Source organism: Perna viridis, chromosome 8 (assembly GCF_037379345.1).
Source record: "Perna viridis isolate PV_CMFRI_1.1 ecotype Kerala chromosome 8, ASM3737934v1, whole genome shotgun sequence".
In the NCBI taxonomy this organism is placed as follows: Eukaryota; Metazoa; Mollusca; class Bivalvia; order Mytilida; family Mytilidae; genus Perna; species Perna viridis.
Window position 1 is genome coordinate 47,347,755 of NC_142452.1, and position 21,265 is coordinate 47,369,019.

General features: G+C 33.0%; 1 protein-coding gene across 1 annotated transcript; it reads right to left on the reverse strand.

The window, feature by feature from the left end:
• Nucleotides 1-3,403: 3,403 nt before the first annotated feature.
• On the reverse strand, nt 3,404-14,922 carry LOC148610774 (uncharacterized). The gene is made up of 7 exons (XM_088543235.1): nt 13,879-14,922; nt 10,645-10,783; nt 10,184-10,286; nt 9,492-9,595; nt 8,289-8,363; nt 6,288-6,464; nt 3,404-3,655 (listed from the first exon to the last, which is right to left on the reverse strand). Exons 1-7 carry the CDS (start codon nt 14,047-14,049, stop codon nt 3,474-3,476), a joined length of 951 nt encoding a protein of 316 aa, XP_088399361.1. The 5' UTR covers nt 14,050-14,922; the 3' UTR covers nt 3,404-3,473.
• Between the last annotated feature and the right edge of the window lie 6,343 nt (nt 14,923-21,265).

Here is a 21,265-nt window from a genome sequence, read left to right on the forward strand (position 1 = left end):
TTGCTATAATCGATAGAAAAGATATTCAGTTTGTTTACATTGATCGTTTAATACAACTAGATGACACAGCTTCTCACAGTTAAATAATGTTGTGTATATTGACATTTGATTTATGTATCATTGTATGTGATAACAATAGTTCAATTAAAATAAATGAATTGCGATACACGGGAGGCAACAAACGCTGAAATGTTATGCCTTCTATATCTATAGGTAACAATAGCTCAATTATGTCTCCTCAGTATTCAGTCAGATCTTTATCCCAACATGAAGCCCAGGAGTAAATACAGAAACGCTTACGATTGGTGGATAATAAAAAATATATTGTCATGAAAAAATTGTACGAATAGTGGGGCACGTAAGGCTTAGGGTGGATGCTGAAAAATTTTTCAAAAAAAATATTCTCTGTGTTGTCTTAATCTACGGACAGAAACGCCGCATAACATGGTGAATAAAGAAATTTCACCCACTTCTATTTTTATATTTTAGAGGAATTGAGACCACCAATACGGAAATAGCATCATAAATAATTGCACTCTTGTATCCAATAACATAGATGTTGGAATCTCAATGCGTAAACGCAGGTACAATGTTTTGCTGACTCAATATTTACCAATCAAAATGATAGTACTTACTAATTAAAAATGTTCGTAGACTTAATTACTATATATACTATATATTTACAAAGATAATAATAAAATGTATTAATCTATATTGGGCAGTGGCTCAAATTTAACGTCAATCTGAATAATGAATTTGTGAACAATAGCCACGTTTAAAAGGTGAAAAAGGAACTAAATACAAATGAAATAGGAATAAAACGTATGAACAAATTGATAAAGTGAGCCCAAATTTTAGGCCTTACGGCATTCGTCAGGGGCAAAAATACTTTTCGTTTTTCAGGTATAATGAGAAAATTAGAATTCTGCAATGGAAAACGCTTCTTGTTACGCCATGCTATAAAGTCGCACAACGTCTTGACTACGACACAAAGGTATAAACAGACAAATATTTACTCCATGCAATTTCAAATTTCACAGTATTGTATACGATATAAAACATTCGATATAGAACACTTTGTTTATAAAAGGTGGAATAACATTAATTACTTACTAATAAATGTTAAGTAGCAGTCATTTTAAGAATCATGCTAATTCTTTAATATGTGATAAATCCCAAAAAGGCTACATTTTTAGTTTTGTTAAAAAGCTGTATTGCGGGTCTATATGATAAAATGTATTACCATTTATTCCAATCTGGCTGGTCTAAGGAGATAATTCACATAGAAAATTCCATAGTTTAAATTGTATTTCAGTGTTATTTGCAGAGTTATTTCACTTCATTTTGAATTCTATAGTGCATTCTTTATAATTAAATTCTGTTATAAACAGGGGTTCTATGAAAAGTCATTTGTGAATATATGTTTACCATACCATTTTAAACAAAATATCAAAACAAGAATAAGAAAGCTTTCCAACCATGCATCACATTTTGCATGATTCTTAACTGGACTACTACTTAAATTTATTGAAATCAATCAATGGTTTAAAGGTTAATGCGTCTTCAGTTTATTGAATAACATCAACATCCCCATTACACTGCCAAGAGAGAGAGAGAAATGAACGTGAACAGATCGATAATACAAGTCAAGTACTACAGCCAGTTCGTGAATGAGACACGTTAAAGGTCGCAAATCACTAACGTTTCGGTTATGTAGAGTTGTTGTTACTTTTACAGAAAAACTGCAACTTTTACAAACATAACCATGATGTCTGTCAAAATGATCACCATTTACAAAAAGGATATGAAGTAATGTTTTATTTATTTCGATAAACAGTTTGTCACTTCGCTCTATCCATTTATAATGTTATAATGTTTATATGAACATATTTTATTGAGATTTCTACAATTTTTCGCAGTAGTGCAGACTAATCTGTTATTTTTTTAGGAATAACATTACTTATATTTTATCTTATGCCATTTTTCATTATGATAAACCGCATAAAAAATGACCGAATTATCTCTAAACTGATCCTGAAGGATGTGGTTAAGAACTATTCTGATAATGCTTTTGCACCAAAGAATTATTCTGATCGTGAACTTTGGTGGATAAGAATTATTATACGGTAATCGTAAACTTTTTACTTGATTTAAAGTGCAAATACAAACGATTTATTGACTTAATAAAAACATAATACTATTGTAGACAGAACTTTAGTCAAATCAAGACAGTAATGCCCAACAATGATAAGAGAAGATTTAAGGGGCTGACACGAATTTACTTATTCATGGTTTTCATAGCAAATAAAGTGTCTGAACAGCTTGTAAGGTGAAATTATCTCGAATACGATGTAAGTCAAACTTGACTGCTATTTATAAAGTACATTTTAGTAAATAGTGGCAGTTCTATTTTTGTGTGTATAAGTCTTTGAAAATGCAAACATAATTTGCATGCCCTACGCTTTCCCATTACTATAATAAAGCCATTGTCTCCTGTCTATGGTAAATATTCTTCCAAAAAAAAGAGGAAACAATAAACATAAACAAAAACAAAACAAAACAAAAAACACTGATGTAAGTTAATTTTCAAGATCAACATCTGGTTCACGACACTTGAAGATTAGGCTTTGTCGCAGTAGGTACAATTTCCGATTCCAATAAATAGCAGAATGAGTCATATTATCACCACACAAAGTAATACCAAAGAACGTAAACAAAGGCACGTGATAGTTCATTGTGTCCTTGTTGGATATGTTAGTGAATATATTGGGTTACCAAGCGAATGGTTCAACGCCATTTTCCTATTTAAAAAGCCTGGGACTGCGATATTTCGGATACCTTTATTTATCTGAATTGCATTTGTTTCCCGTCACATATATGACATCTGTCAATTAATATATCAACCAAATTTCATCTTTTTAATTTTAAATTTGACAACATTTTGTGTACTAAACAATGCGCCTAAATGTAACTGTATAGTGTATCCTAGTTTTATATGGAAACCCACGGAAACTAAATAGTTGTGTGTGAATTTTCATAGCCAACAGATTAAGTCTGGCAGAAAGATGTGGTTCTTAGTGAAATCACGACAACTTCGATAAGCTCTTATAATATGATTTAGTTTAGAAATGAATATTCAAAGAGTAGTCAAGGGAATCAAGATTCTAGCGGAATTTAAAGGAATGCAATCAGGAAAAACACCAGACATGGAAAGCAGGCAAATACAACAAAAAACATAAAGTAAACAAGATAATACATAAAAAGTCACAAAAATAAATGATCAACTCAGACTTCACTAAAAACTGGGAGCACGGACCAAATGCACGGGTAGGATATGCGTCCTCTACCTTTCTATAAACATCAGCCAAATTTTCAAGTTTCAAGAAGCGCATAAGCACTCATATTTAAAAACTTCCATTTATTTACTAATACAACATATAGAAGACGCTTAAAATTAATTATAAAATTTATCGTCAATTGTGTTTTTTCAGCAGCACCATTGCACAATGCTGATTTTTCCAAATCTGAACAATTTGCAGCTTCGCTTTGTTGATAAGTATTTCTATTTGTTGTTCTGTGTATTTAAATGTATCCCCATACTCTGCTAGGTAGAGTCGGTCTCCAAGATCAAACTTTAACTTGATACCGAGATTCTCTGCAAAAGAACATACAGTGCACTTTTCTGATACGAAAACCTGTCTACCAGTCACTTGTTAATGTCCCTTTACACCGTGTAGGTCCGGGTGTCACAAGAATAGGCCTGAAGCAGGGCTAAGCTTGTCGTAAAAGGCGACTAATTACTGCTCAAAACCCTAGCCGGGAGCTAGAGCGCTCTGCCCATAGAGCAACTGGGTTGTGTGACCCAGATGGTGGAATGGGGTACCCCTGGCGTGTTACATGCTGTGGTTGTCAGGCTATAATATGGAAACCTGACCGCAAACCGTTCCTCGCACGTTAAAGAAGCCTTCTGTGGTATTCTCCCGGAGAAGGAACCATAGGACTCCGCCACAGGAGGCTAAATTGCCCAACCCTACCCACCTCTCCCTTTTTCCAGTGGCAATCGAAATTTTACGACCCCATTATCCTTTTGTTCCATCCCATTTTTTCATTTCTTCATCATTGCATGTTTATTTTATCATCCATTTCATGTTCATCGCCTGAATATAGCTGAAATATTGCTGCTCGGGCGTTAAACCCCAACAATCAATCAATCAATCAATCAATCAATCAATCAATCAATCAATCAACCCTTTATATCAATTAAACTATATGCAAATTTTAGTAACCATAACATCCGCATATTGACATAATTTTAAAGTCTAAAAGGTATTTGGTTTGAATTAAGATGAACGTTTTAGTCAAAGTTGAAGCCAGTTAATATTGTCGCTCAAATCAAAACATTTTATTTGTTTTAGGAAAGAGTAAGGAGGGGAACCAAGGTTCTAGAAAAAATCAAAAGAAAGCAATCCAGGGACACAAAATAAACATGGAAAACAGACATACACAACAAAGAAGATTAAGTAATTTAAACTATACATACAAAGTAACAAAAGCAAATGAGCAACTCGGACTCCACTAAAAATCGGGAGCATGGACCAGGTGCATCGATAGAGTAAGCATCCTTTGTTTTTCTAGAAATACTCATCGAGTTCCTCATAAAAAGTCAAGTCCGGATAGACGGAAGAGGAAAGGAAAATTATGACACGTTGAACAAATCAGTTTTCATGGTGCAGATGGAGACATCGTAACGATCCACGAGTTCATGTTTTGGACCATAAAACTTGATTAGTGATGACTTCAACCTTGTAGCAACGTAACCCTGTTCCAGAAGCATAACTGTAAGAAGTCTAGTGCAATACCAAAAGTCTGTGTAGTTACAGCAAGCTCTGATATAATGTATAAGTTGTGATATGAAAACTCCATACGCAGGTGCTGAAAGGATGTTGCCACAGATGAAAAGAAATCTGTGAGCCTCTGCTCACAAGTGATACATCTGCTTTCCAAAACAATATAAGGAAATATATTTGGGAAAAGTAAGTAGAAATCGAATCCCATGATACAACATCCCCATAGGAAGCTTAGTACACCTCCACAGGAAGCTTAGTACAATGTATCAGCATCTTGTGATCAATAGTGGCCCAAGTGAATGTGACGAAAATTGAGTACATTAACACATGAAGAAGGAAACTTCAAAATATTTATAGGCAATCAGGAAGTCGATGTCACATGATTACGAAAACAAATCCCACAATACAACACCCCTATATTAGGCTAAAAACAAGATATCAGCATCTTGTAATTAATAGTACCGAGAAAAATGTGACGAAAGTTTTATGGATATATATGTCATATGATTGCAAAAATAAATCCCACGATAAAGTATATCCATATGAAGCTTTGAATAAAATGTAGACCCTGTGGTTTAAAGAATTTTGTTACAAAAATTTTGTTACTCCAGAACGAATGACAGAATGACAGAGCTGGAGTATAATTTGAATGTACAAAGATGCTAAAAAGTTCAATGCTTGGTTTACAAGAATTGACTTGTGAACCCACAATTTATTGTCTTCAATTGTATAATAATATTAGGGTTATTTAAGTCTATTATATTTCGCGGTTGCTAATTTTTCGCAGATTAAGTCGAGTAAACATATTTGCGGGTATCAATTTTTGCGGTTTCGAAATACAATTAATGTTATATGGCGATACAAATCAGTTACGCGGGAACTGTTTCCCGCACCTTTTTACCCTTATACACATTGATAGGTAATTTAAGTGAAATCGGGCGCAACAGGTATCGGGTTTCAGGTAATATGTAAAGATTACGTTTATAGAAGTTTTTTTTAAAAATCCGAAAAAAAAATACTATTTAATCCTTCAACAACAAAAGTAAAACATGAAAATATTAATTTTAATCGTTTTTAACGATTAAAAAATAATAAAACACCATCGAATATTACAATATATATCTAAATATACTGAAATGAAGAACGGAGAAAAGTACAACGTTTTTTCATAATGAAGCCATTTTTGGTTGCTCGCCCTTCAATTTTAGACCAAATGAATAAGATAATGGTATCATGTTGTGATATTTAATTTTAATTCAAAGGCAACATCATTAGTGAATGCGAGATCCAGAAATTTAGGGAAAAAATGGCGAGGTTTAATAAAAGCAGTTCTACATACTAATATGTAGCAATACTTTTTCAATTACCAACAGACGTGGTTACGATCAAGCTAAATAGGACCCCGTAAGCACTCAATTTGTTAATTTGTGTTTCACTTACCAACATCGACTGTGTGAGTCATGAGTGAGCGTAACCACATGTGAAGAGCTCCAGGTATCGTATGGTCTTCATTTTTAATGTATTCTCCCTCTATTACAAAGTTTTCTAGCTTGAAGTTAGCACCATGTTCCTCATTTAAGCGTTCTACACCGCGTATATTGTGTTTGTAAAAACAACCTGAAAATATGTGATTTGCAAAAACGGTATAAAAAAAGTTCTAATCTAGAAAATTATTATAATTCGAAATTCTAATCTATTCTTCACTTCGAAGATTGTCTTTGTTTTTTTCTGTTGTTTTGCTATACATGTATAAATATATGTACCGCGTATATGTATATATTGACAATACTGTTTTTTAAAGAATTATAGTCATAAATCTCAGCTGATTAAAACTATTTATTTGTCAATAATATTGAAACCTATAAATATATATACACATACTGGTCAAAATAAAATGTTATTTCCGCTTATAAGCAATACTTAGTCCATTTTAAAATTAGTACGCATTGTGGAATATCAATTACAGGTGATGATTTAATAGTATATAAACTCTCAATGTTTTGTAAAATTAAACATGGTATATAATATGGATAGGTGAATCGGGTATCTTGAACTCATAGTGTCCATAACACGATTCGCGTGCCGCGTTTTAATGTTATTTCTTTTTGTCAGTTAAGAAGATGAATATCATGGGTAAAAACGTAATTTTGTAAAATTATGAGCATGATTTATAAACAACAGAAAAAAATATTTACCTTGTTCTTTGTGTAACAAACGAAGAATATGGAACAAATTCACATATAGAAATATTCGACCCTTAATTGTATCTCGCCGTGAAAAGTCATTTTTGTATAACTTCCACTACATTAATTCTGGCTTTTTAGTGCTTGACGTATCTATTCCAAATAGTTTTGTAGTTTTGATGGTATTTCCATTATTTGAATGTGTTCTGGGCTAGCTTTCAATAACTGTGAGCGTTCTTTGTCTATATATTGTATATTGAAAGAATTGGTTGTATAACTGAATAAATGCTATGATATCTCATTTTTGTCTACTTGTATGTTTGGGTGTTCCATGAAGGAGAATAGGATACATTATTGACTGATTATTTATTGTTTCAGTTCATTTTTGACCTTACATTAAAGAGACTTGTTTAAGGCCTTATCATACTAGTTTACCCCATCCGTAGACATGTGGCTTTCAACAGTCAGGAGATTGGTTATTAATGTGTCTTCATGTCATTTTTATTTAGTTTATAATGAGGAATGTCGCTTTGTTACCAAGGATTTAAACATGGAGTATTTGTTGCGTTTCACCATAATCTGTTTTTTTTCTTTTGTTTTTTGTTTGTTTTTTTTTAAACAATATTATTTGCATGTTTTATATTCCACTGGAATTGCAATGACGGATTATTTCTGATGTTGGTAGTCTTGATGGTATTGTCGTTCTTTAATATGTTCTGAGCTAGCTTTCAGTAACTGCGAGCGTTCTTTATAAATACCAATCTCATTTTGTTAATGTGGTGTTTATTGATGTATTACATGGAGAAAATAAAATGTTTAATTAAATGAATTTTATGATGTGGTTGTTTAAGTTCATGTTTGACGTAATATTACAGGGGAATGTGTAAGGTCTAATAACCAAATTAATCCCACCGCATATTCCATGCACAGTCAGTGGAGGTTGAGCGTTAGTGAGTCTTTATATCGTAATGTTTCTTTTAAGCTTCGTTTTGAGGGGTGTCATCGTTCTGTTACAGCGAATTTTATTTCCTATTTTGTCAGGGCATTTCAGAGCTTACTTAAATGTGTGTTTACAATTTTTGAGGAAAATTTAGTGATCTTTGAAAGTACTTATTATTCTTGTATTACGTCATGGAAGATATGGTTAGGGTTGCATTATATCAATTCTTTTTTCTAGCAGAACCTAGAAGAACGTAATCCAGGGACAAAAACAAAACAGACAAAAAACTGTCAAACCTAACACAATCAAATATGATACCTGAGGGGTCCATATAAGCCATCTCGGTTGTATCTTTATCCTGTGTTATATCTAAAGTCAGAAGAAGTCTATCATCTGAAAAATGGTTTTGTCTTCTGATAAATATTAATAATAAGAAGAAGAACAAAGATGTCATAACAATTTTCAAAATAATATTATATTAATGGTTACCGTATATATATATGTGACGACTATATTCGCTACACTGCTCCATTTGATCAAATTGGTACAGGAAAGATAATGTAAGTAAAGAAGGGTCTGAAAAATTCCCAACGATGTTAGAACTGTCAAAGTTGCAAAGCAAATTTTTGGTCGTTCCCTCCGCGGGACTTGAACTCGTACTGCTGTGACATCTATGGCAACACCACCTACACAGAGTCCAGCGCCCTAGACTAAAATATAGGTTTCGCTGGCCGGGTCATTCCTCCACGTAGGATTAATCTAGGCCTGTAACTTAGTACATGATATATTGTAGTACGGGACAGCTCATCTAGGTGTTGTTATGTTGGATAGAGGGTCAAATTAATTATATATATCGAATAATAGTTACTTACGATTTTGGTTTGAAAGAGTAACAAAGGAACCAAGATTCTAGCGGAACCCCAAAAATGTAATGTAAACGGAAAACAGACACACACAACAAAGAACATGAAATAACCAAATTAATATATACAAAGTGCCAACGAAAATGTGAAACTCGGACTCCACTAAAACCTGGGAGCATACCAGGTGCACAGTAGGGTAAGCGTCCTCTGCTTTTCTAGAAACACGCGCCTAAGTTGTTCATAAAAAGTGAAGTTCATGGTAGACGAAAGAGGAAAGGAAAAATATGCCGCATTTAACAAATAAGTTTTTTGTGGTGCAGATTGATGAACCGTAATGATCCATGAGTTCATGATGACGACCAAAAAATTTCTGTAGTGATGACTTCAATCTTGTATCATTACAAGTTCTAGAAGCCTAATTGTAAAAATTCTAGTGCGATACAAAAAGTCTGCGTAGTTACAGCAAGGTCTGGCATAACTTGTGAGTTGTGATATCAAAACTCCACACACAGGTGCTGGAGGGATGTTGCCATAGATGAAAGAACAATAGAGAATGAAAAGTCATCACGTTTGAAATACCATATAGATCATCTCGACGAGCGCGTGAGCTAGCTACATTTCCCCAGATATTATGTCATTATCACAATAGATTTACCTTAAGACATGGAATCGGCAATAAATGTCAGCAGTTTTATTTGATCTTCATAGATCATATTCTGTATAGTAATGAAACTCACCAATAGCTTCTTTCCAGACATTGAACTAAAATGATACAACCAGATACAATTGATACTGTGAGATACACATCGATATCAAAATGTACACTTTAAAATTTCGATACCCTAAAATTTAAAACCTCAAAAAGTTTATGATCGTTAAGTTATTTTGACCTCTGAAATAAGATATTGTAATGTGTGTGCTGCACGCAATCAAATTGTGTTAAAACGGAATATTCATACGCAGGTTTGCATATATAAAAATTAGATGAGAAGGCTGTTCGTGTCGTGTTCTTGTTTTATACATGCAAAATTAAAAATTTAAAAAATATACATATTTAAATATATTGTAAATGCATGAACATTTACCACGGCCATATGAGAAACAATGAAAATAACACAGATAACAATTCATAACAATAATAATAAAACAGTAATTATGATAATAATGATCTAATGTGACTTGTGTTCATAAAATCAAGCAAAATAATTAATTTATGTGATCAATTGTGGAACTATATTGTTTTTCTTATAATGTTTTAGTTTTTTAACTTATAATTGTAATTCATTGTCATGACGGAGCACTGATTGATCTACGTCCACTTTCCTACGCTAATGCTAGTAAGCCGCTTACAATAGATCAGGTAAGGAAGTGTAAAATTCTCCACCGATAGGAGCAACTTCTAATTTGTCACCATACTTCTCCTGCATTGTTTTCTTCACATGTTCAAGAAACCCTGGAATTATTCCGGAATTTTAATAAGATAAACGAAGTCACGAAAATCCTTTGCTGTGTATGACCAAACTATTTTTTTACGGGAAATTTTAGTGTCTGGGAATTCATTACATCTAGCAATTTCGTTCAGGGTTAAAACCAATTCATGACTTATCCTCGGTATCAATATTGACAAAATTTTCATTGCATGAATTGATTTATTCCATTATTATTTACGTCTGCATTCAACAATATGTCACATCACTGTCTTTACTGCTTATATTATTTCCTGTTTTTAACGCATTTCTATTTTGCGGAGGGGGGTGCCAAAAAAGGAATAGGTACAAATCAATTCCGATCCCCGGAAAAAAATAACTCACCCGTGCAAATATCTATTGGGATAAACTTTAAGGATTGCTTTTCCCTGAAATACTCTTTGAAGAAGTAATGACATTTCTCCGCATTACCACATCCAAGGTCTGCTATAATGTAAGGTTTACTTATACATGATAGTGCATCCTAAATGAGTCAAATAAAACAAAGCATTATTACAAATAATTTTCGACAAAAGGTAAACCTAAATGAACGTAGGATATAGTGAATTAATATATGTTCAAGCTGATATGACGTATGGAAAAATTTTCACAATGGCAACTTGGCCCATTGTGGCACTTATGCCGTGCACTAAAATTAATACTTACACTTACTGTCCTCTTCTTACTGAGTGATAAAAAGTTTAAGTGAAGAACAGTTAAGTAGCACTTCAGATAAGAATCAAGCAAAGAGTTATCAAGGGAACCAAGGTTCTAGCGGAAATCAAAAGAAAGTTATCCAGGGACAAAGACCAAACATGGAAAACAGAAATACAAAACATACATTAAGTAACTAAAATAATACATACAAAGTAACAAAAGCAAATGAGCAACTCGGACTATCCTAAAACCTGAGAGCATGGACCAGGTGCACCTGTAGTGTGAGCGTCCTCTGCTTTTCTAGAAACACTCGCCGAGTTCCCCATAAAAAGTCAAGTCCAGGGTAGACGAAAGCGGTTTTGAAAACTATGACACATGAACAAATCAGTTTTCAAAAGTGATTCATGGTTGGAAAGCTTAGATATTTTTATTTTTGAAATTTATTTAAAATGTTATAGTAAGCAGAATTTCTTACAATCTCCGCTCATATCCGTAGGGAAAAATTACAAAGACCGTAGTACAGAATTCAAAAATTAAGGGAGATAACTCTTCAAATGACACTGAAATACAAAAGAAACTGTTGTTTTTTTTTTTTTCCGAAGTAAATTACCTCATAAGAACAGATAGATTTGAGTGAATAATAATAAATTCCATCATATAGACACATAGAAAAATTAATCACAAAAAGAACAAATGTAGCCCTTGGGGGTGTATTACATATTTATTTACAGAATATGCAAGAATCAAGTAACTACAAAAGAATAATCAAGGGAACCAAGGTTATAGCGGTAATCAAAAGAATGTAATCCAGGGACAAAGACCAGACGTGGAACACTGACATACACAAGGGAGAAGCTGGGTGTTAAGCGGTTTAATACCATTTTTATTGGAAATGCCTATACCACCGAGTTTAACCCCTAACGCGGGTTTTACGGTTTTGGCAATGCCGGATTCAGTTTTTCTTATGCCGGTGTTCATTAATTAACGGTTAGGTCATTTTTGAAAATTTTGTCTCATTTTGTTGAAATAAAGCAGTTTTGAGGCAGTCCACACAGAAATTTCTAGTGTTTTGTCATAAAAAAGTGCATATTTTCTAAATCCTTGGTGTGTGGAGATTCAAGTCATTTATAAGTAATTTAGTGATTATTCTTATAAATTCAAGAAGCCATGGTAACATACTGAAAAAAATATTACTGAGTTTTAGTTTAAATCAGGGGTGCCTTTCCAAAACTAACAGCCAAATACAATGTTTTATAAAATATCAGGCATTTAGACACTTCCACAGGATGAAAGCATGCATGAAGAAGGTGGAAAAAAAGGTAAAAATAATAAGACCATTTTCGATCCATTCTCTCACAATTTTAGTCCCAAACGTTCGTGCAAAATAAGGTATTTTGAAAATCAGCCATCTGATGCTGAGGAGAGAACCTAATACGGCATGGGACTGAAACATTTCGGATACCATTTTTCATTTAAATTACGCCTGTTTACCATAAAATATATTACATCTGTGTATGTATAAATGCTTATCTACATTTAATCAAAATACCCACCAAATTTCAACTTTTAATTTTAAGTTTTACAAAATTTGACCGGGATAACTTGGTGTGCGAAACAGTGCGCCTTAATGTAACTGTATAGTGCACCCTTATAATTTCCTGAGAGAATAAGTAGTGAGTAGATTACCCTGATATCAATAACAAGTTAGTCAATCTTTAAAGCAATGTGAGCATTCAGTGCTTAAATGATAATCTGTAAGTAGTTGTTTTTATTCAGAGGCAATAGTGTATCGTTCTCTAAATTTTGCGTGAAAAACAAAAGTAAACAAAACGAATTTTGTCTTATTTTTTTATCTCTTCCACCTCAACGGTTGGTCATAACCCTCGCATGTTTATAGGGGTACTCCTAAAGTCATCATTTAGTCTGCAGTGTTCTCAAATTGTCCATAAATGCTTTCATTTTCGTAAAATCACGGAATTTCGATTTAACGCTGGGTATTACAGTTGCAGCGGTATCATTTTGATATCAAAACAAGATATAATATATAAATTTGAAGCGTTTTAACAAATAATTGCCCTTAATAATGTCCGTATTGTCTAATTAATTAATTAAGATTAACACGTGCATCGTTCTTACAAGAACAATTGTAAAAAATGCATGAGGTGTCGTGATTTTTTGTGACAAAAACACCCAGTTACTGTTGAAATTCTGTGCATATAATTCCATACGTTCCCTCTTATTCCAAGTGCAATTACAGACGTTTCCAAAGTCCAGTTCTGCTCGATATATACACATTTTTTGTATAATTTTTTTTATTATAAAGCTATAAAAATAATAAAAATAAAAAGCTTGAAAAAAAACTTTTTTTTCTCAAATACAAAATATACAAAAAAAAAAAAAAAAAAAAAAAAGAATTGTTTTATTTCGATCGAAGGTATATTTATAGGTTACTAAATATCTAATTTTTTATAGTGCATTATTAATTTAAATAAACAAATAGGTTTCTGATATTTGTGTAGCATACCTGTTTAATGTTTAACTATACTTAAATCCCTATCTTTTTCTTTCATCGTTTACGTTAATATATTGAGTTTCAGAAGGTCATACAATTCCCGTAGATTGCACACACGTCAGGAAAACTCGATAATGAGGCTCTAAACGAAAAAATACCATTACTTTGTTTAGCAAGATATTCTTGAGTAAATCACGGATGTGAAACTCGTCAGTGTTGTAGTATATATTTTTAGAAGATTAATAGTGATTTTGCATTTAAAGCCTCATTACCGAACATTTCTGTCGATAAAAATACATTACTTTGCTGTTAGACAACCTTCAAAATCTTTGGAGTACAGATGCTATACATGTAGATCTTTTCCGTTTGTTAAACTTGATTTTGATAAATAAATGTCAATATAAACTAACTTTCACATTATCCTGGATTAGTTGTTTTTCTGCTTTCGGGAGATAATAATACTTGTTACATTCAGAATTCTCAACAAAATCCTGGCTTCCTTTATCATCGTATTGGCACCAGTATGGGACGTATCTTCGGGGCGATGTTAGTCCTCTTATCAGCTCTGCTTTTTCATTCATTGCTCAGGCTGTATACGTGCTTATCTATATAATATCTAATCTATATAAAATACGTTCTACAAATGGCGTTCACCCTGCATTACACTATTCAATAAACGACTTTCACATTCGTCATTTACGTCGAATATGGGAAAACTGGTTTTGGTTTTATACTAGATAAAGGATATCGGATTCGAAGGCTACAACGTCACCTGATCTTGCATGTATGCCTGTTGGCCTCAATGTAACTGAAGAACTTACAGTTATGTGGAAATAAGTTGCTAGCATTACGTCATCTGATCTTACACCTGTTGACTTTAATGTAATTGAAGAACTTTTCCGAAACAGAAGCGAATGTGAAATTCGTCTATAGGGTTTGAAAATTTCATTATATTTTCGTTTTCATTTCCGGAATTTCCGATATAGAACGTTTTGAAATCCGAAGACCAACCTACTTCTTATTGTTTACATCCGGAATCTCAAACCGCTGCATTACAAAGCAAAATATTCTACTTTATGCTTAACTTGACATACTAAATGTGTATGATTTTTATCGTTTATTTTATACAAAAGACGTTTTGTTTTAATACTGAACTAAACGCTTTGTAAATGGCCAATCTCAATGTATTTTATGGTAGGCTAGTACTCATCCTCGTGAAACAACATAGTCACATGACAAGACTTACATACCTTATGTGGTAAGTGGATTGCAGACTGAAATTAAACAGCTTAGCGGAAAATATCTATAATTTCATTTTTTTGCCTATGCTGTTACCACACACAAAGAGTAATTGAGGAAACAATGATTCTAGCAGAAATCAAAAGAATGTAATCCTGGGACAAAAACCAGACAGGGGATAACAGCCACATATACACGCAACAAAGATCATAACATATAACCAAAATAATACGTACAAAGAAATAATAGAAAATGATTAACTCGGACTCCACTAAAAGTTTTACTGGTTAGATGCGATGTATGAAATTCCCGAAAATAGGATTATAATTTTCCATATTATAATAACTATCACTTTGTCCATGCCGCCTTAAATGTTGTTGTGCAGACGATGATGTGTAAATACTCGTCAGCGCTCCCATACGTGTGCAAAGGGATGTGTGTATTGAAGCGTAAACATAAACACAGTGTATCAATATAACCGAGGCTCTCAGAGGGTAACTTTGACTGTCGGGTAGAATTATAAGGATTGAACAGCTATTTTCGATCGTTCATGCATGTATGAACGGATCTCTCCACTCTCAAACATTACATAAACGGCCTTCGGCCGTTCATTGAGTTTGAGACTCCGAGATCCGTTCATACATGCATGAACGACCGAAAATTGCTGTTCAATCCTATAATAATACAACATCTACATTGCGGAAACTGAGATAAAAATTGTTCCATCTAATGGATCAGATTAGCCTTAAAGTCAGCCTCAAAAGAGTGAAGGAATAGATCAGCGAGTAGCAGAGCTCAATTTCTTCCCGTTTTTTTGTTTTTTTTTTTGTTTTGTTTTTTTGTTTTTTGTTTTTGTTTTTTACAAAGTACGAGGAATCTCTATCAAGTACTACATACTGTATTTATAGGTGTACCGTCTTGTCTGAGTAACAAGGATGCATAATGTTTTTAAGTCGGGCTATTAACTGAATATGGAGAATAGAAGTACAATATATACTGGGGTACTCCCATTCCGTTGGTCAAAATAATGTTCTTCCTATCGAGTTACCGAATTGACCAGACGACGCTAATATTATTCATAAAAATAAAATTCAGACATTCTACTTTCCATTCCTTCACTTATGTTATGTGCATGTCTTTATTTAATTATTACACCAGTGACTAAAAATCGAATGTCAATCATCCGTCATTATTGTTGTCGTACCCCAAATCCGTGCACTTTCAGTTCAGAGATTAAACTAGTATAGGGAGCCATATGGGACACAATACATTTCAACTAAATAAATAGAAATATGCTAGTATTGGATTTATTTAGTACTGGACAAAAATACCTTTATAGAATATACTTTTTTTAGTCTATTTAAAGAGAAATATTTATATGTGAGAATTTTAAACACTTCATTATTTAAGGCAAATTATTTCAAAATGATGTTTATCTTATTTCAATTCATATTCAAATGATCATTTGATTGAAATTGATTAAGAATTGAAATCATTTAGAATATTTTAGATTGCTTAAAATTGATATACTAGGTGATCTCAATCATTGGATTATTGAAACTTGCTAATTTTTAATTGATAAATATTTAAATATTCTTATATATGTATTTCATATACCATTTTTGTACAACTTATTTTTCATTTGATATAATTCCAAGTTAGAAAATTAAATCATTTATACATTTGAACAACTTTAATAAAATCAACAGCAGCAAAAAAAATGTAAAACAAAAAATAATATCCATTCTGTACTGCATTGAAGGCAGATTTCTAAGCATCAGGGTGATACTGGTTTTTCTTCTTTTATATATATATATAGAAAGGTCTGAAAAATTCCCAACGATGTTAGAACTGTCAAATTTGCGATGCAATTTTTTTTGTCGTTCCCTCCACGGGACTCGAACTCGTACTGCTGTGACATCTGTGGCAACACCGCCTGCACTAAGTCCAGCACCCTAGACCACTCGGCCAGCTTGGCTATATGAAAATATAGCTTTCGCTGGCCGGGTCATTCCTCCTCGTAGGATTAATCTAGGGCTGTAACTTAGTACACGATGTATGGTGGTACGGGACAGTTCATTTAGATGTTAATATGTAGGATAGAGGATCAAATTAATGATGCATGTCACAACAAATCAATATTATACAACGTCTCAGAATGTGACGACTCTATTTGCTACACTGCTCCATCGGATCAAATTGATACAGGGAAAATATATAAACGTATAGAAACGTCTGGAAAATTCCCAACAATGTTAGAACTGTCAAATTTGCGATGCAAATTTTTTGTCGTTCCCTCCACGGGACTCGAACTCGTACTGCTGTGACATCTGTGGCAACACCGCTTGCACAAAGTCCAGCGCCCTAGACCACTCGGCCAGCTTGGCTATATGAAAATATAGCTTTCGCTGGCCGGGTCATTCCTCCTCGTAGGATTAATCTAGGGCTGTAACTTAGTACACGATGTATGGTGGTACGGGACAGTTCATTTAGATGTTAATATGTAGGATAGAGGATCTTTCTATACGTTTATATATTTTCCCAGCGTTTGCAAGTTATGAATGCAGTTGAGCCTATAACACACATTTAGTAATCATATATTCATTACAAAACATATTTCAATTGTCACAGAAGTTCTTTTGTTCAAAACGATCAAATGATTGGTTTTAATTGGAAGGCATATTATTTGTATTGGATTTTAATAATCCGCTATACAGTCACCTTACTTTGTTTAAAGATGCACAAAAGCTAAGAAATAAACTAAAATAAATTGAAATATAATAAAAAAAAAATATTGTTTATCATCACACGTTACATCGTCGATCGAGTAAAATGGGACAAGGGTGCATCCGCGATAAGAAGCATGCTAGAACCATATTAGAACCACTATGGTAAATCAGTCGTGACTCTATATCCTGTATGACACATGCTTTATCATGTTAGAACCACTATGGTAAATCAGTCGTGACTTTTTATCCTGTATGCCACATGCTTTAACATGTTAGTACCACTATGGTAAATCAGTCGTGACTTTTTATCCTGTATGCCACATGCTTTAACATGTTAGAATCACTATGGTAAATCAGTCGTGACTCTATATCCTGTATGCCACATGCTTTAACATGTTAGAACCACTATGGTAAATCAGGGACTCGTTAGAACCGCGTAAAACATGTTAGAACCACTAAGGGTCTAGTTTTTGCTCAAAACATCAAACAAACATCAGATCTCCATAAGTGGTCTGACGTTTGTTTGATGTACAACTGTTTATTTGCAATTGGCAGATATTCTTTTATATTCTGAAATATTTATGAATCAAGTTTATACAACAAAATAGTATTTACACTTAAAGTTACCAAAGGACGGGGAAGAAACTGAAGAAGATTTCTTGATATTGTCTAAAAATTACATTGAACAAGATGTATTTAAGATGTCTTTTCTAAAACACAAATTTGTAGACATGATAATATGCAGGCTAAGAACTTTTTTTTATATTATGTAACTTGAAAAACAATGAAAGTATCATATATATTCTGTCAAAAAAATATTGTAGAATACTAAAGTTGGACTTGATACAGTGATTAAACAGATTACATTGTAAAAATATGGAGATCAACGTCATCGTACAAAGTACCAGATAAAATGGAAACAAAATAAAACGAACGTATACATTCTCTACCCTATAGAATAAAATAACTCCAATAAATAATACCAATAATCAGCATAAATACACTCATGGCAGTACATAATAAGTTGGATATGTTACCAATTCAGAAAAAGCAAACAAAAAAGGTAAAAACTCATATCTGATTAAACAAAGCATTTCCACTAGCAATGGTGTTATATAGGTTTCAGAAGGTAGACCTAGGATAAGGGACACAACTCTTACAAATCAATGGAACATTTGTATTCAACATCGTACATCAATCTCATGTAAGCATCAAAGTAACTTGGACCGATTTCATTCTGTTTCAAAGGAAAGCTTGAAACGCATTGGTGATATTGAATATGATACAAACAAATCACTGATTTCAAGAGTTATGTCCCTTACCCAACAATGTAGGTCTATCTCCTTAACTAGAAATAGAAATGAAAAGGTTATATATAGGAAGTTCTGATTATTTATTAATATCCCAGTGAGACAGATAGCGGAGGGGGTTCTTGAATACATGCTCAATCACAGGCAATATCTCACTGAGACAGATAGCTGAGGGAATTCCTGAATGCATTCTCAATCACAGGCAATAACCCAGTGAGACAGATAGCTAAGGGGATCCTTTTCAGTCAAAATTTTTGGTCTGATATGTACCTACAAAAATAATTAGTATGGCAGCTGCTATGTGTGCTGTACAGGCAGTAATTCCCTCATTGATTAACAAGAAATGGGAAAAGAAAGATTTCATTTTCATTTTACCTAACATCTTAATCTCCTGGAAGTAGAGAATAAGTTCAATTTGGATGGTTGGAATAAATACATTAAAATTTTATCTTCTTTTGGTGCATTATATGACAATACACATATGAAACAAACAGGTAGCTAAACTGCACAATATGTCTGTTATTTTTGCTACAATAACAAAAAAATGCATGCATAGGCAAAGGCTAGGCATAACCCCACTTGTACAGGAAGTTTATATGGGACAACATCCAAAATAGCCTAAAACAAATGCTTCCTCTAAATAAGGACAAGTATTCAATATAACAAACGCTTACGTTAAATAAGGACAAGTATTCAATATAACAAACGCTTACGCTAAATAAGGACAAGTATTCAATATAACACATGCTTCCTCTTTATAAGGACATGCCAAATTTTAAATCAATCTGAACAGTAGGAGCTGAGATTTTTGTGACATAACATTTTCTGTATTATTCCATATAATGCAAAATGGCAGAGTCCCATAAAACTTGAAATTGATATCAAATAGCACCCAAAATCTCTTTAATGCAATATATGCCCCAACTATATAAAACTACTTACCTAATAGTCCTTTTTCATGCTCACTTTAGTTCATTATTTAAGATTTTAAGCAAAGGGGAGTAACTTTCTACAAATTAGTCATCCGACAGACTGGTTCAGTGTCAAATTGGAGCATTGGACAGCAGAAGAGTTCAAATTCAAATATTCAAATTATTAGAGCCGTGGTAAGTATTTGGATACTTTTAAATAACTTATTTTAAACCATTCAGGTACCTACTGAAGTTTCCAGGAAAAATGTTTACTGTTTTTCCTTTTCCCGGGTGTTGGAGAGTTACTTCCCTTTGAAAAACTTGTTAAATTTCTTGCGTTCTGTCAACATAAAAAACGAATATTTCAATATTTGAAATCAATTCAATCAGATAGTTGCAACAAAATTTGGATGAATCAAGAGACAGACGGAATGAGTGACAGGCAAGGTGACTCCAATATACTACAGTACATGAACTGCAACTATAATTGATCACAGATTAATGAAACAGATGCGTTAAACCAGTGACCACTACCATTTAACATCATGTGACCACTTCAGTTTGACATTATGTGACTGCTGATTGGTCAATACATGTATATTTTATGGATGGGTTTGTTACAGTTTTCGTTTTTACACATGTTTACTAAATGATATAAATGTAGACATCAATTTGATTATTTTTCTCTGATACGTTCATATAAAATACAAAATATTGAATTTACATCTTTAATTCAAAGTAAATTTAATTTTTCCCTTTATTATTATTATTAATAGTTTAATATAACAAAACTGCAATCAGATTGGTCACAAGTCATCGGTTTTCAGCGATCATTCATCATCGTCATTGATCAGATTACGATATTAAGATAATGATCAGATATTTTTTCTTTCATTTTTTTTCTTTCTTTTTTTTTATCTCTTTCTCCAAATTCTAATCTGTATAATACTAAAAATCCAACTACAATGTATTTATATTTATAAACAATAATACAATAGCATTGGTATTATGATTGTAATTGTATAGCAATATGTATGTTGGACTTAAATAATTTTTTTTAAAATTATAGATGTGTAGATCAATTCATGGACTGTGACCATTCTATGTGCAGGGATATAACAAAATTACCGAACTGATAAAATCTGTCTGCATAACCAATGGTAACATCAGGGTAAAAGCTGGAAAGTTACAGAAACCAGAATTTATAGCGTACTGAACCTCCCATAATGTAATCCAGGGACAAAGACCAGACACGAAAAACAGACATACACAACAAAGAACATAGTAACTAAAATAATACATACAAGGTAACAAAAGTAAATGAGCAACTCAGACTCCACTAAAAACTGGGAGCATGGACCAGATGCAATGGTAGGGTGAACAGACATACACAACAAAGAACAGATTTTATAGCGCACTAAACCTCCCGCTTCCATTACAGTTTATCATTTCCGGTATATTTCAACACAAAAAAAAAAACAGTTGTTTAAGTCACTTGAAAATCAAACAGATGAACAAACTATTGGGAAGTTTTTGCAATATAATATATCAATTACCCCTTCCCTCTTAACCAAACAGTCAAGTTTTCCCATCAAAAGTTAACAAAGG